Raw genomic sequence first — 12,985 nt, forward strand, 5'->3', positions numbered from 1 at the left:
ATGCAAAAAAAATTTACTGAATGATAAAAATTGTAACAAAAATACTAGAACATTGGGCTTCCCTGGTGGTGCAGTGTTTAAGAATCTGCCTGCCAATGCAAGGAGCACAGGTTTGAGCCCTGGCCCAGGAAGATCCCACATGCTGTGGAGCAACTAAGCCCATGTGCCATAACTACTGAGCCTGCGCTCTAGAGCCTGCAAGCCACAACTACTGGGTCCATGTGCCACAACTACTGAAGCCTGCATGCCTAGAGCCCATGCTCCGCAACAAGAGAAGCCACGACAATGAGAAACCCGCGCACCGCAACGAAGAGTAGCCCGCGCACAGCAACGAAGACCCAACATGCCAAAAAAAAAATTAATAAATTTATTTAAAAAAAATACTAGAACATTAAAAAAGAAAAAAAATAATTCCACAACCTGAAAAATCGTTTTAGTAATTCTTTTTCTTCCCTCTCAGTTTATATGTTTTTTCACATATAGTTTTACATATTTATAATATACAAATACAATGTTTATTATGTTTTCTGACCTAATATTATCAGATATGTATTTCATATTTTTTCTTTTTTTTCTATTTAAGAAATAAGACATAGTCAAATCTACTCATTGCGATCCTTTTCATTCTTCATAGTTTAACTAAAATACCTTCTTTTCCATGAGCAGTCAAACTCAGTTCTCCTTTGTGCTTCTCTGCCTGAACCGTGGTTATTTATGCCCAAGTCTCTCTCCCCTAATAAACTGAAAATTGCTTGAAGGTAGTTTATTCATTTTTAAATTCCCCCCAGTAGCTAGTAGAGTGCCTTGTCCATGGTAGGCACTGAATAAATATTTGAGTATTTAATCCATAGAATCATTTCCAGCAAAGTGATTTAAAATGAAGTTGAGGTGAGAAGAAATGAGCAGAGCCATAGGAGGAAAATGACAATAAAAAGAGGAAGTGGTAGTATTAATTTCTGATGAGGTTGAGGTAGAATTTAAATGTACAAACACCAGATAGAAGACTATTTATGAAGATATGTCACAAGCCTGTATGCACCAAGAAACACTGCAGTCAAATATATAAACCAAAAATATAAAAACTAGAAGTGCAAAGATAATTTGAAAAAAATTATAGTAAGCAATTCCAATATTCCTCTTTCAGAATCAGATTGAGTAGATAAATAATTAATGAGCCCATAGAGAAGTTGACTTAAATCATCAAAGCTGTGATTTAATAGAAATCTATATAGAATCTTACTTCTCTTGATTAAATATTTTTAATATCCAAAAAACATTTTTAAAAGATTATGTAATTGGCTAGAAAAGAACCTTAATACATCAAAATAAAGAGTTTTTACAGTCTACCTACTTTATTCATAATCAAGTAGAGTTGAAAATAAATTTTAGAAAAAAAGTTACCAAAAAATGTTTTAACTGCATAGAAATTAAGAAACACTTAAATAGGAAGTAAAAACAGACTATAAACTGCCTAGAAAATAATGAAGAGAGAACATTTCATACCAAAATTTTTGGAACGTAGCAAAAACTGTATTCATTACTAAAGAGTAAAAGCGGAAAACAAAGTGATTGTAAGAAACTAGAAAAAGAATAACAAAATGAGACAAATAAAAGCAGGGAAAGCATAATACTAAATGTAAAAATCAAAAGAAAGGAAAACTAAAAGAGAAAAAAGCAATATAAAGGATAAGCAAGCCCAAAGCTAATTGTTTTAAGAAACAAAAGATTAATTGTTTGGGGAGCCTGATTTAGGGACCAAAGTGAAAGTAATGAAAATGAGAGAGAGACATGATGAGGAAAGAAATAAAAACCACAGAGAGAAAGAGAATATTATTTTTCAGTAAGAATATTCTCAGTGAGAGAATATTCAATTGCAACAAAGGTGAAAACCTAGGAAATAGATGGCCTTCCTAGAAGAAGACATACCCTCATGTCTTCTATTATACTTGGCCCGTTCACGTTTTCTACTTCTTCTTGGGTTAATTTTGGTAACTTATAATTCCTGAGGACTTTTCTCTTTTCATTTTCCTTTCTTTCAGTTTACTGTGGTTGAGGATAATCCTGTTTCCCCAGTAGCCAGACCACACCTGCATGATGGCTTTGGTTTCTGGGTATCACACTTTTACAAACCAACAACGTAGGAAGAAGGAAAGTCTTCAAAGAAGACTTTAAAGACTTTAAAGAAGTGGGATGTTTTCCTGAGAAAAAGACTGAAGGGACATGACAGCTATCTTCAAGCATTTAACAATACCTTACCAAGAAGAGTGGGTAAATATGCTACAAGACCCAAGAGAGAATTAAAATTACCTTGGTGTGTATGGGGAAAAAAACTGGAGAAGCTACTACATTACCCATGTCTGGGCTGACATGTCTGTTTTGCAATAATTTTCCTTGAATCCAGTACCTTAAATATACCCACACTTGAGTCAATGGCTCTAACTGGGCACTAATACTCGTAAATCCTCAAAATCACCTGTATCTGCAAAATTTTGCTTTCTTATGTCACTTTTCAGACTTGTTAAATGAATTTAATATGATTTGTGGAAGGGCAAAATACTTTTCCATAACTAAACCACCAATGGCTTTTGCTTTTGTTTGCTTTTGGCATTTTTAGAATATTTAAGCATAGTTTGAAAGCCAAGGGAAAGACACCAATGAAGAGGGGGAGAGAGAAGTTATAAAAGGTCTCTTGTGAGCTTTGTAATATTTTTTTTAAGCTTCCAAAGTTGTTTCTAGTCTCTGAAATTTTCACTTGCCCCTTTTAACTGAAATTAAACCTCTGAGTAAAACAAAATTTAAGGCTTCCCTCTCCCACTAGAGTAATACTGATTATTAATCTGTGGTACTGGATTGACTAAAATATTTCCAAAGCTATTTTATGTCTATTAATGTGAACTATATATGTACATTTCCATAATTATGCATCTGTATTTCCATTCTTGGTCAAATTTATTTTAAAAATGGGGACACTTTTGATGTAAATGTATATGATTTGTTTTTCTTTTGTATCTCAGCATTCAGTTCTACAGTATATTCATGTAATTTGTACTTTTAGTTATCTTCCTTTACATATACGCTTTTGGAGGAAGAACACTGAATTATGAATGAGAGTACTGAATTATGAATTACGGATGATTACAGAATTTAAAATGTTCTCCTTGTATAAGAAATAAGCATAAAAGAATTTCTAATTTCTGAAATTAATTTTGTGAAATACTGCTTTCTGAATATCAACAAAGGTAAATATTAGCAAACTTTTATTGAGTATCCCTATCAGGTACTGTTTCAGGTATTTTATGTAAATCAACTCATACAGTCCTCTAAACAACCAAATTCGATTGGTAAATTCCGGTTTTTACAGATACAGATGCTGGGCAAGAGAAAGATTTAGCAACTAGTAGTAAGGAGCAGAGCCAATTTGAGTCTGGAATCTACTCTTTTAACTGTTAACCTCTACAGCTTTTTAAGCTAGAGCTAAAGCTTTAGAGCTTACATACACTTTTGGTCTTTTTGTAAATTAGAGCATATATTATAATTATACAATTTTAGCACCAGTAGGGAATCCTAAAGGTGAATCAGTCCATCTCTAAGAGATTTGGTTGTGTGTGTCCCTGGAACCCAAGGACATGCAGCCACATAAATATTAATAACACCAGAATCCTATATCTGATTTCCATTCCAGGGTTCTTTTCATAAATTACCTACGTAGTATCTTTATTTTCTGATTGTAATAAATTGGAATATCTGATTTAGATAAGTGTAATGATGAAAAAAAGAGTGGATAACATTTAAACAAAGTAAGCTCAAAATTTTTTTCTTTTAGAAATATTTCCCTCTCTAGTGTATCCAAATATCTAGCCTGTTCTAAAATTTCTACCTTTCAAAAGGTAAAATTGATTATAGTTAAATGAATATGTACTTGTTCTGTTTATCTGAGCACACATTATGCATTTCTCTCTCAGTCTAAATACTTACTCAGTGATTTGCATTGAAAAAACCCTCCATATTAATATTCTTTGAGGATGGATTAGAATTTGGGTGTTGTCTTCTTCTAAATACTTACTCAGTGATTTGCATTGAAAAAGCCCTCCATATTAATATTCTTTGAGGATGGATTAGAATTTGGGTGTTATCTTCTTCAAGAATCAAGATAAGGTATAGAATCCTAAAAAATTGTTTGCTTAAACCTAATAATATATCTCAGTGTGCTTTTCAAAGAGAAAAATTGGATTAAGTTTATATTTCTTTCCACATATTAAGAAACATTTTTTACTGCTTGAGTTCCCAAATCTGAATGTGCAATTCACCTATTGGATAAAATTTTACTTAAGTGGATAAGGGAGCATGAAAGTTTGGGTAGTGAGGAAAGAAGAAAGAAGTTTAAGTAACATAAAGGAGGACTGTCTATAGAAAAATACATTTGGCATGATTGAATAGAAAATTAATACTGTACTACTTGTATAGTTATTGTTTAAACATTATTTTGCTGAATCTTTGAGAGTTATGAGAGCTCAATTAATTAATTCCTTCAAAATTACATGTCATTTTGGTTTTAATGTTCATTTCCCTGACAACTCATGAAGTTAAACGTATTTTCATATGTTTATTGGTCACTTGAACATCCTCTTGACCATTTATCTGTTGAGTTGGTTGTCTGCCTTTTTTTTACTGATTTGGAAGGGCTCTTTATGTATTCTGGATAAGCAAAACCTTATTCTTCACATACTGCAAATATCTTTTCCAATTCTCATTTGCATTTTCATTCTCTTAACAGTATCTATTGATGAACAGAAGCTTTAAATTTTACTTAGTCAAATTTATCACTTCTTTTAAATGGTGAGTTTTTTTAGTGTCATGTGTAAGCAGTCTTTCCCTTCCCTAAGGACATGAAGATATTCTTCTTGACCATCTTTAGAAGTTTTATTGTTTCACCTTTTATAACTATAGCTACAGTTTACCTGGTTTGGGGTAGGAGTCAAACAGATTTTTTTAATAGATATTTAAGTGACCCAGCACACTTTATTGAAGAATAACATTGTCCCCACTGCTCTATAATTTTGAAACATCGAGAGTTCGTATGTAAGTGGTTCTGTTCTGTACTCTTTTTCTGTTCTATTTTTCTGGTATCTATCCTTATCTATCCTTGTGCCAGTGTCACACTATTGTAATTACTATAGTTTTAGAATCATCTTCTAATTTTGAATTAGAAGATGATTCCCCTCGAAAAAGAGAGAGAGAGAACAAGAGGGAGAGTGAGAAAGAGAGAGAGAAAATTGCTGGGAATTTTATTAAGATGGCCTGGAATCTGTAGGTCAATATGGACCATATTTACATCTTTAACGAATCTTCCAGTTCAAGAACTTGATATATTTCTCCATTAATTTGCTTCTTTCCATTTTCCCAAAAACATTTCAGATATTCCTATACAGGGGTATTGAACATTGTTGCATTTATTCATATTTAATGTTTTTAATATGTTATAAGTGAGACTATTTCTTAAATATTATTTTGAAATTGCTTGTTGCTAGTGTATGGAAGTAAGTTTGATTTTTGTGTATTGACTTATTCAGCAAATTTTCTAAATTCACTTATTTATCCTAAAGTTTATCTGTAGATTATGTTGGATTTTCTGCATATACAATTATGCAATCTGCAAAAAATGGGGGATTTTATATCTTCATTTCTAATTATTTTATTTTCATTTTTCTTTTTCTCTTCTTGCATTGGCTAGCTCTAGTCAATGTTTAGTAATGGTGGCAGTGCATACTCACCCAATTTTCAGTCTTAAGAAAAAAGCTTTCAATATTTCACCATTGAGTGTTAGGTTTACTGTAGATTTTCTTATATATACTCGTTATTAGATTAAGGAATTTTCATCCTAGTTTGCTAAGATTTTAACATGCATGAATGTTGAATTTATCAAATAACCTTTCCTCTTTCTATTGAGATAATCATATGATGTTTCTCCTTTATTTTATTTATGTGTGAGTTATAGCAATTGATTTTTGAATGTTAAACCAATCTTGCATTCTTGGAATAAGCCCGCTTTGATTATGATATATTATCTTTTTCATGTATTGTCTAGATTGGTTTGTTAATGTTTTGTTTAGGATTTTTGCATCTGTGTTTACAAAGAGATTAGTCAGTAGTTTTCCTTTCTTGAAATGTCCTTATCAGGTTTTGGTATCATGATTATGCTGGCCTCATAAAACAACCTGAATAGTGATCACCCCCTTTTTATCACTATTCACTAAGAGTAGTTTTGTGATATCAGTGTTATTTCATCCTTAAATTCTCAGTAGAATTTACCAGCAAGGGACCTGGGGCTGAAGTGTTCTATGTGGGAATGTCTTTTTCCTCTGTTGCTTTTAAGATACTTCCTTTGTATTTGGTACTTGTCACTTTTACTTGATGTGCCTCAGTGGATTTTCTTTATATTTTTCTTGCTTGGGGTTGAGAGAACTTCTGGGATATTTGACTTGATGGTTTTCATTAGTTTTTTTAAAAAATCACAGGCATCTAGCACAATGCTCTGTAATACCTGCTGAGTAAACAAAGAAACATATTTATCAGTAAAGCAGCCTTATGGAGAAATGCAGAACCTAAAAATGACTCTACCTCTATGGTATTCCACAAAGTAATTAATGCACAGAAAGTGCTTCTACCAGTGCCTATCATGGAGGAGGTGCTGCATACATTTCATGACTATTGTTATTGCTTTTGTTGTGGTATTCTCTTCTCCTCTGCCATATTAATATGTTTCTTTTTAATGATAGAGGAAATCTGAAATCTCTTGGTATTAAGTGAACTAAAGGCCAAGGCACACTGTAAACTATCATGATCAACACTTAAAACCAAGATCAAATTCATAAACCATGCGTTTGATAAACTGAGCTTCGAATCCAAGGTTTATATTTTCTGTCTTTTTTTATTTTTTGGAAGAGTTAATTAATTAATCTGTCACTTTTCCAGTGGTTTCCCTCACCTGTGGCATTAAATTACTTTTGAGTTCTCCCAAGTGACAAATTAGCCATCTAGCTTGAGGTAGTGGATAATTATCTAGTGGATAATTGTGTCTCTTACTAACACCCTTGGAGATTGTTTTAGAATTAAGTAATTTTGTCTTACAAGAATGGACATGTTTTGTTCAGAAATGGAGAGCATATTTTTCAGTGATATAAATAGTAGTATTAGCATTGAACACAACAGAAATTTAGACCTTTGTTTTAAGGATATTAAGTACATAAAATCCTATAAATAGAAGTTAGATGATGTTATTGAAACTGTTAAATTGATATTAAAGAATTATTGTCATTTTAGAAAATATTTGGTATCGTGATTATGTTTTTTAAAGATTTCTTATTTTCTTTAGACCCATACTGAAATATTTATGAATTGATGAAATATGTACCTTGTTGAATAAATAAATGAATGCACTTTGCTTAATGATTATTGGTTTTTAGTGATCTTTTGAGGAAATTATTCGGAAATTGAGGAAATTATTTGGAAAAGATAGACATGTAGAGGCCAAGAGATTGCATAGGTCATGAGTAGCATTTTATTATGAAAAAGGGGATATTGTTAGTATGAAGAAGTATGTGTAATTCAAAGGATTGTATGAGTAATTGTTCCAAACTGCCAAATATTAGCTTACCAGCAATAATTCAAATTGTATAAACCGTAGGTGGTCCAGGAACTTTGAATTCTCAACAAACACTTCAAGAGACTCATGCAGTTGTCCTGGAAGTAGATTCAGGCCTTATGCTGTAAAAGGAGGGAAGACAGAAATAAACTAGGAGGTTGGGATTAACATATACACACTACTATATACAAAATAATGAACAAGGACCTACTGTATAGCACAGGGAACTCCACTCAATACTCTGTAATAACCTATATGGGAAAAGAATCTGAAAAAGAATAGATATATGTATATGTATGACTAAATCACTTTGCTGTACACCTGAAACTAACACAATATTGTAAATCAACTTTATTCCAATATAAAATAAAAATTAAAAACAAACAAAGAAAGAAAAACATAAAAGCTAAAAAAAAGGGAAGACTTGGGACTTCTCTGGTGGTCCAGTGGCTAAGACTGCGCTTCTAATACAGGGGGCCTGGGTTTGATCCCTGGTTAAGGAACTAAATTCCACATGCTGCAGCTAAGAGTTCACATGCTGCGACTAAAGATCCCTCAGGCCACAATGAAGATCCCGAGTGCTGCCACCAAGACCCAAAGCAGCCAAATAAATAAATAAATAAAATTTTTTTTAAAAAGCTGTAAAAAAATCTGATGAAGAGAATAGATCAAGCTGCATGATCCTTAAAAAAAATAACAGGGAAGAATACAAAAAAAAGAGGGAAGACAGAAAAGATGGAGACAGACATAGATTGGGAGAGTTTGTAGTGGGAAGATAAAGGAATGTGATCATATTGCTTCTGTCTGTTTAATAAAATATGAGATCATTTGGCTCAATGTAGTGGGGTAGGGATTTTGGAGCTTTCAGAGAGAAGAGAAGGTATGGAATACGCAAAATGCAGAGGGTGTGAAGCATAAGGAAATTGTGTGTGCTATGGAAATAGAATAGACTTACAGGCAGTTTTGAGAGACACTGAAGAAGAAGATAAGGCACTTGGTTGGACGTTAGATGGTAGGTGTCCCAGTGTGGTGTGGTAATGAACACCCACTGCAGGAAGAGTGACCAGATTACTCTCTCCCTTGAGCTGCCTTGGATGGTTCTGGTTCCTATACACATTCCATTTCTATACGACCTGACTCTCTGGGTGGTTGTGAAACGACTGCTTCCATTGTTATTATTTATATACTTAAAATAAATAAACTTAGAGGCAAGGGAGGCCAGGTTAAAACACTGACCTGGGAGTAAAACATTCCAGCTCTTACTCCCAAAAGTATGCAGCTCTTCAATAAGCAAGAGTCCCTTGAGATTATCCAAGTGGACTCCTTCTATGTGGAATGAAAAGAAATTGTCTTTCACATGCTGAAAACTGAAGTTTTCTGTTTTCATAGGTGTCTACTTCAGACTCCTAACATGGCTTCATGCTCTGCCCTCCTGCTCTGATCCCAGTTCATCTGTACAGCCTCTGCCTTTAGCTGTAACTGAAAATAATTTACTACAAAACATAATTTGGGTTATAATAACTCTGTAACAAGTATAAAAATAAAATCTGATTGTAACTATAAGCAGACTCATCAAAAAAAGTAGAAAAAATTGCTTTGGGCTAATATTTGAAAGACCTCTTTGGACTATGTTTTGTAAAATTGTAGCATAAGATGATATAGCAACTTACATTTCAAAAGACCAGTACTAATAAAATGGTTTACCCAAAGCCAGATTTTTTCATTTTATTATCAGTCTGGTTCATGTTCTTCACTCGTATTAAATATATTGTTCCCAGGCATCCTTCAGCCTGTAGCTTCGTAACTACCTTTCCTCAAGTCTGTGCCAGATAAACAGCAAAGTTAAAAGAAAAGTTACTCTGAATTTAGGGGTTTTGTTAATTGCTCACTGCAGAGATTTTCTTTCCCTGGATCATGTGGCTTTTCCTCATTTCTCCCTCCATTTTCATAGCGCGCTTTTCTCTTTAAGGTCAATGTGTTTTGCCTTCTCAGAATGTCAGGTTCACCCAAGTGAAAAAGAAATGGTTTAGTGTTGCTTGCCTTTTGGAGCTTTCACTACTTCCCTCTGCTACCCTAAGATGAGCAAAAAGAGATTATGATGCTATGAATATAAAGAGTTCTTGCTCACTACTTGTGGAAAACAATTCCAGGTCCTCCTTATTTCAAAGTAGCTTATTTTCTTCATCTTTTAAAATGTAATTGTGTCCACAGTTTGTACTTGAATCTTATACTGTAATTTTTAATGCTAACCATTTCTAGAATCCCCTACCAAATAAATGGTAAATGTAGCATTCCAGTATATTCCTTCTCCTCTCTCCTAATCTAACTCTGTAGTTCTTTGAAGAAATTCATTTTATAAATTACCTCAGTAGTAGTCAGATCTCATAGGGATTTTTTTACAACATTATGATTGGTTTAATTTTCTTACTTGTTCCTATGATACTGATGACATGGGAACAGTTATATGTTCTTTGCCTGGAAGAGTCAGGGAAAATAGAGGGTTTTCTAGCAATGATTTTTAAGCTACTAGTTGTAGTATATATAGGTACTTTCAAAATCCCCTTTTTTTGTCTTTTTTTTTTTTTTTTTTTTTGCGGTACGCGGGCCTCTCACTGTTGTGGCCTCTCCCGTTGCGGAGCACAGGCTCCGGACGCGCAGGCTCAGCGGCCATGGCTCACGGGCCCAGCCTCTCCGCGGCCTGTGGGATCTTCCCGGACCGGGGCACGAACCCGTGTCCCCTGCATCGGCAGGCGGACTCTCAACCACTGCACCACCAGGGAAGCCCTCTTTTTCTGTCTTTTTAAAGTAGTTAAATGTGCCCTAAGTTTACTGCTGAGTAAGGTTGTAGTAAGGAAACTTTGTAGTAAGGTTGAAAAATCTGAAACACATTTTCATCCAAGCTGTTCCCTTAGTTGGCTCATTGTCTGAATGCTTTCTTATCCTGCAGTTTCCAGAGGATGGAATGAGAATTTGCTTCCTAAATGAGCCTGTGGCTTAGGTCCATTTAAGTTCTCATATTTGATTATCATTATATTTAATGATAGAGAATGCTTAAACACGCTATCAATCATTTTGGAAACATTATATAGTAATTAATTATTTGGTACTGCCTGATATAGGTACCAAAGTGATTATCATTTATTATGTTAAGAATCATGAAAAATGACAGATAATCCTTTACAGTAATCATGAAATAAGCAGTACTGTATGAAAAAAGAAAAAGAAAAAAGAAGAGAAGCTTAATAACTGGTGCCTTTTTTCTCTCCCATTTGCTCTTTCACACAGGTACAACTTGGCCAAGTGGAAATCAAATGCCCTATCACAGAATGTTTTGAATTCTTGGAAGAAACAACGGTTATCTATAACTTAACGCATGAAGACTCCATCAAATACAAGTACTTCTTGGAACTTGGCCGTATTGATTCCAGCACCAAGCCATGTCCTCAGTGCAAGCACTTTACAACCTTCAAGAAAAAAGGACATATTCCCACCCCTTCCAGATCAGAAAGCAAATACAAAGTAAGCATGTTCACCAGAGTTGGGGGTTAGATGGCACATGTTGGGAGCAGCCAAATTAGGCCAACTTGTGGTAGGCATTAAGTGGGCTTCCTTCCCTTATCGGAGTCTGAGGTGAGTATAAAATGGCTATGATTCTGAATATGTATGCTTTGGAGATGCTATGATTATTATTGTTAGAGCACTATTGAGGATTTAATTAAACTTCTTTGGCTTTAACCTGTGTACAATTCACTAATTGAAAGACTAATCTTTAAAGTAATTATCATTGCTATTACTAAGTATTAAATAAATACTAAGACTTTTAAAAAATTTTAGTACAAGCTTAAATTTTTCAGTGAACCCAACGTGAGTCTCCTCCGGTTCTTTCTATAATAAGTGAAAATAGTATAATATGCTATTTATTCATTTATTCAGCAAATACAAAATGCCAGTGTATGCTAGGCAGTGTGCTAAGTTTTGGGGATACAGTGGCAAATGTGACACAGTCCTTGCTCATAAAAATGTCTTATGAAGGTGAGAGAGACATATGTTCTGAAATGACAGTTCTATATGAGAAGTCAGAAAACAAAAAAGTGAAACCCAATACACTTGTGCTTTGAGAACACTGACCAAGGAGGGGGCTAGCGTGTCAGGAAAGGCTTCATGGAGAAGATGCAGTTCTCCAGGCAGATAAACAGTGGAGAGCATTTCAGTGCAAGGGATGAGTAAGCGTCAGGCCTGGAGGCTGAGGCAGGCGTGTTGGAAATGAGTGCTTGATAGAACTAGGGAGATAGAGTAGCAGGGAGGCAGCTGGTCAGGTATTTAAGAGCAGATCATGTTGAGTCTTTTACACTGTACTCAGGCTTGAATTTAATTCTGTGGGCATTGCAGGCAGATCATTCTGGCAGCATATAGAAGATGTCAGAGGAGGGCAAGACTGAAGGCATGGAAACCATGGCAACAACTGTGGGAGCAAATCCTTGATTCACAGCCCTAACTGTACATTAGAATCACCTGGCGAACTTTTAGACACACCAGTGCCTGGTCTCCAGCCCACAACCCTCTCACCCCAGAACAGCTGTCTTGCAAATATTTGAACCTCACAAGGTGACTCTAATATGTAGCAGAATTGGGAACCTTTGCAGTAAATGAAGCAGAAGTCAATGCAAACTAGATGTGTTTGATCATGAAGCAATTAAAATCATTGGTAATAGGTGAGGGATGAAAAATCTCAACCTAAAGTGAAACTATTAAGCAGCTCTCAAGAAAAATAAAGCTACTGAAGAATTTGGGGATGATTATTGTTGTTACTCTTATTTACTCTTACAGAAAAGATGATCTATAACAGAAGAGGTAAATTATCCATCCCCCTGTTCTATATTCTACATAGTTCTACACAATTCCTGAAGTAATGATTTTTACTATTTAGTACAATGTTTATATAGCATTTTCATCATTAAACTCCAAGTTCTGACATTAGTATTAACTACCTGATTCACATGCCCATACCTGTCTGGATATTATGAGTAAAGGGAGCACAGGCATGGATACTCCAGCAAAGCCACTGTGATATTCATGATTACAGTATAGCACCCTAAACTGAGACTAATATCATCATCCTTTGGGGCTAACCAATGGATAGTTTTTAGGTTTGCTGTATTTTTTAAAATTCAGTTTTCCCCAATAACAGAACCCACTTCCAAATTGGTATAGTTTGTCATAACTTTAAGAGCAGTGAATTCAAGTACTTGAATAAAATAAATTGAGTCATAAGGCAACAGAAATAGAAAAAAAGTTTACTGCTAATGTCTAACATGTCTGAGCAATTTAAACTCTCTTCATAAT

At 34.4% G+C, this 12,985-nt stretch overlaps 1 protein-coding gene across 1 annotated transcript in view; it reads left to right on the plus strand.

The window, feature by feature from the left end:
* Positions 1-12,985, plus strand: part of RNF217 (ring finger protein 217) — a gene marked incomplete at both ends in the record, with an annotated part of 120,984 nt that overhangs the window by 72,434 nt on the left and 35,565 nt on the right. The window contains one exon of the mRNA XM_079716565.1: positions 10,928-11,161. Coding sequence (XP_079572691.1) covers positions 10,928-11,161 — 234 coding nt within the window. The remainder of the gene's footprint in view (positions 1-10,927; positions 11,162-12,985) is intronic.

This window comes from Hyperoodon ampullatus, assembly GCF_949752795.1.
Source record: "Hyperoodon ampullatus genome assembly, chromosome: 12".
Taxonomy (NCBI): Eukaryota; Metazoa; Chordata; class Mammalia; order Artiodactyla; family Ziphiidae; genus Hyperoodon; species Hyperoodon ampullatus.